The sequence below is a fragment of the Silurus aristotelis genome (assembly GCF_946808225.1).
Source record: "Silurus aristotelis genome assembly, chromosome: 5".
In the NCBI taxonomy this organism is placed as follows: Eukaryota; Metazoa; Chordata; class Actinopteri; order Siluriformes; family Siluridae; genus Silurus; species Silurus aristotelis.
Genome location: NC_139578.1, coordinates 15,042,039 through 15,045,953, shown reverse-complemented (window position 1 = coordinate 15,045,953; position 3,915 = coordinate 15,042,039). Strand labels below are relative to the sequence as shown.

Genomic DNA, 3,915 nt, shown 5'->3' with positions numbered 1-3,915 from the left:
TCAGACAGTGAAATATGGAGCAGTGGGTTAAGATCCTGTGTTCTGACAGTAGCAGTAGTGCTGAAGCTTGAGCCACCCCTGCATTACATATACTCAGCTTAGATGAAGCTCAAATGTGAAAGTGTTTAGAGCCATCTGGTGCTCTACAGTACACCGTAACACTAAAATCCCTAAATAAAAGGGCTAGGCAACATGTGATAAGTCCTGATAATCCTTTATGATCACCAGAACTGTGATGAACCTTTGGTGTGATTTTGTGCTCTAAAACAAAAGTATTTTCTTTTCTCCTTTCACTAACATACTTCAGACACTTGCTATCATGGCAGTCTGTGTTACCCTCACATTAATACCCAATTATGACAATCATGAATCACATCCTGGAATAAAGCCTTACATACATTTATTGTATGTCATCCACAACACAAGCTGCTCTGTTTTGCAGTGGTCCATTTTCATCATTACTGCACACTGGAATCTAATATTACCATGGATGTATTATTTTACCCTTGAGTCATGATGACTGATGTCTAAGCAGGCAAAGCAAGCTTTTTAATAAAAATAATGGCCTGGAAGAATGAATGAATGGCTCCTTTCTTAGTGTGTGATCAATAGCCTCCCACCCTCCATGTTATATTCACTGACTTAGGGCAGAGTGTGTCAGACTGATCAATAACAGCACAGTGTGAGAATTCTCAGTGTTGTGTGAGGAAGAGGCACACTGCTGAATTAGGCTGCAACACAGAGCACATTACTTACAATTGACAAAAATGTTTTTTCCTTTCAAAGAATAAAATGTCACAGCCAGTTCCTGAGAATCATTAAGTCATGATAAAACATCATAAAACAACCCTGAATCCTGGTTTTAATAGGCAGTGAAATCTATAAAGAGAATTTGTTTAATTCTGCTCATGAACTTGAACTTTAAACCCTTAATTACTGCTCAGCTTGATATGGCATTAAGTGTTATTGCATTTGAAAGAAGACTCATCATTTGTGATGATATATTTATTATGGACAAAAATGTAATCAGATTTCCATCAAGAAAAAAAAAAACAGAATACAATTACCATTTTTCTATTTATAGTCTTAATAATGGCAATTATATTTTCATTCAATAAGGTAAGAATATACAAATTTTAGTGCAAAGAACAAATTCTACATACAAAAAAACCCAAATTTTTTTAACTTTCATAATACATCATTCAGGTATTTCTCTTTTGAGATTTTTGGCGTGATGCTGGAATTGGATCTCGTAGCCATGTTCTATCTTCATTTCTCTGCTCTATAACCACAACCTGTCCTCGGAAAAGACCCGCATTCTCAACGCTGCTACCAGCATGGTCTAAACGCTTAAATGCTTTACTCGTATACCGGCACCACAGCCTGTTCTTCTTCCCATCGGGGATTTTGAAGATTTTACGTATTTCCTTCTCAATGCATGAGATTGTGTCTGCTTTGCTGAAGTGCCGATATACACTTTGGTCCATCTTGCTGAATTGACACAACATCAGTTCAGTCAGATAGACCTCCACCTTACAGTGCCTTACAAATATACCTTGCATAATCACTTTTCGCAGAATAGGTTTCTGGTGATCAGTCGGTCCGTACCAGTTTATCAGTTTACTCCACACCTCTTCTGGCACAAGGATGTAGTCCATAGCCTCAATTAGATGCTCCTTGATAGAGTTTGATTCTTTGAAGAGTCCTGAGTTGTTCACTGGTCCAGGGTCAAATGTCTGGTCTTTCAAATAGGCTGTGTGCCAGTTATCGAATCCCACATATTTCTTCCATTTACTGAACCAATGAGTGTCAACTAGGTACCATGTGTCACATTTTTCATCTGTTTTTCAGCAGCCTTGATATCTCTTGTTTCTGATAATCCAGGGAAACTGTGCGATACAAACAAGTACTCATACTGTAAAAACCACACTACTGCAAAAACAAAATGTAAAAGTAACACTGCATAATTACTCACATAGCCCAGACATCATCTTAGTTCCATTGTTGATATATTGCAGAAGTTTAAGCAAATCTCTCTTCAGACCCTCCACGCTCACACTGGTGATAATTTGACTTTTATCCCAGTTATTGGTGGTCATGGGGGTGGATAATGTTGAGTAAACCTACAGTAAATGACAAAAGAATTCAATAGCAATTCTTAAAAAAAAAATTTCTCTGAGCAGACCAGGACACTTACCTGGAGAAGATGGAAGTGGTCCTCAGATTGTAAGAGCTTTTCCAACTTAGCGTTACATTTTTCCAACTCAGCAATTTCCTCTTCTAGTGCTTTAACAAATTCATTAGCTTGCCTTTTTATGTGCTTCTCGGTCTCCTTAACAACACCATAAGCAGATTAGCCTGTTTTCTCTCAATGGAGTCATGAGAGACCTGAAGATTTCAGCAATGTCCTCTTTCTCACTATCTATATTTTTCTAACATATGTATGCAAAATAATAATCACAGCTATATTATAGGAGTAAAAATGGGGTGTGTTTGGTAGTTTGTTTTAATTGAAACTGACTTTTTGAGGTCTAAGCAATGCATTATTTATGCAACCTTTTTAAGTCTGAAATGGATCATCTTCTGGACATTTGTCCGTGGTTCCTGCATCTTAGTCTATGGACGAAGAAAAATAATTGATGCAAATCTTTAATTAAATAATTCGACTGTATTAGTTAAGCGTATGTAGTAATGTTTATTTATTTTAAAAAAGATATATTAAATCATAAATCAGAGGAACCATGACAATATAATGTAATGATTGGTATCATTTAACATATATTTTTAGGCCCATGAAAGTTTGGGCACCTCTGCTCCAGAGGTTGATTTGTAAAAAATAAAAATAAATTTTTTTCTTAAATACTCACACCAGCTCATCTGGCATTAAAAACATGCCACAACAGTCACACTTTTATTAAATTTCGATGTTTGATTAACTAAAGAGCTTGAACACATCAGCATCTGTATAGGTGTTCCTAATAAAGTGGGTGCTGAACGTATATCCCTTGTTTTAAATTCTATATATTGAATAAATAGGTTTAAAATATTGTATTAATTGTGGATGACTTGAACCCGCAAACAAGTGGGGACTTTCTGATGGGTAAAGCTACACCTTACCCACTGAGCTATCTGATCTGCCATGGGTACGCAGTCAATAAGCCTAATGAACCAAAATGGCTTCTTTTCCATACTTCAACACCATGGAACTCATTAAAAGTAGACCAAACAAGTCTTTCAAAAAAGACAAAGAAATAAAGCAATCTTTTAAACAGGTCTCTTCAATTAACCAATAGATTTACAGTTTAATGTCACAAAGTAAACAAACTATTAGATAAAAAAAGTGAAATAAAACTTCAGCTTCTCAAATCAGGCGTTTGAAACCACAACCTTGTGGGGACCTACTGACTGGTTCCCCAACACCTTACCCACTGAGCTTTCCCTTCCTTCTAAGGCAAGGAGTCAATAAGCCTAATAAACAAACATGGCTTCTTTTCCATCCTTCAACACTATGTAACATTAAAAGTAGGCCAAACAAGTCTTCAAAAAAGACAAAGAAATAGAGCAATCTTTAAAAAAGGTCTGTTTAATTAACAAATAGATGTACAGGTTTAAGTAAAAAAGTAAACAATTATTAGATAAAAAAAAACAAAAAAAAAATCTTTACTGTGGCTTGACCCTAAAACCTGAGGGAGATCTATTGACCGGTAAACCAAGACCTTACCTACTGAGCTATCCTTTCCTACATTTGCATGGAGTCAGTAAGCCTAATGAACAAACATGGCTTCTTTTCCATCCTTCAACACTATGTAACATTAAAAATAGGCAAAACAAGTCTTCAAAAAAGACAAAGAAATAGAGCAATCTTCAAAACAGGTTTGTTTAATTAACAAATAGATTTACAGTTTAATGTAACAA

At 35.7% G+C, this 3,915-nt stretch overlaps 1 protein-coding gene across 1 annotated transcript; it reads right to left on the bottom strand.

Annotated features, from left to right (window-relative positions):
- Nucleotides 1-1,202: 1,202 nt before the first annotated feature.
- LOC310726636 (ubiquitin carboxyl-terminal hydrolase 15-like) lies at nt 1,203-3,141 on the bottom strand (the record flags this gene model as incomplete). Its single annotated transcript, XM_083542382.1, has 4 exons — nt 1,203-1,840; nt 1,976-2,123; nt 2,198-2,332; nt 3,118-3,141. The coding sequence occupies 4 exons, from the start codon at nt 3,139-3,141 to the stop codon at nt 1,203-1,205; spliced, it is 945 nt and encodes a 314-aa protein (XP_083398508.1).
- Nucleotides 3,142-3,915: the final 774 nt, after the last annotated feature.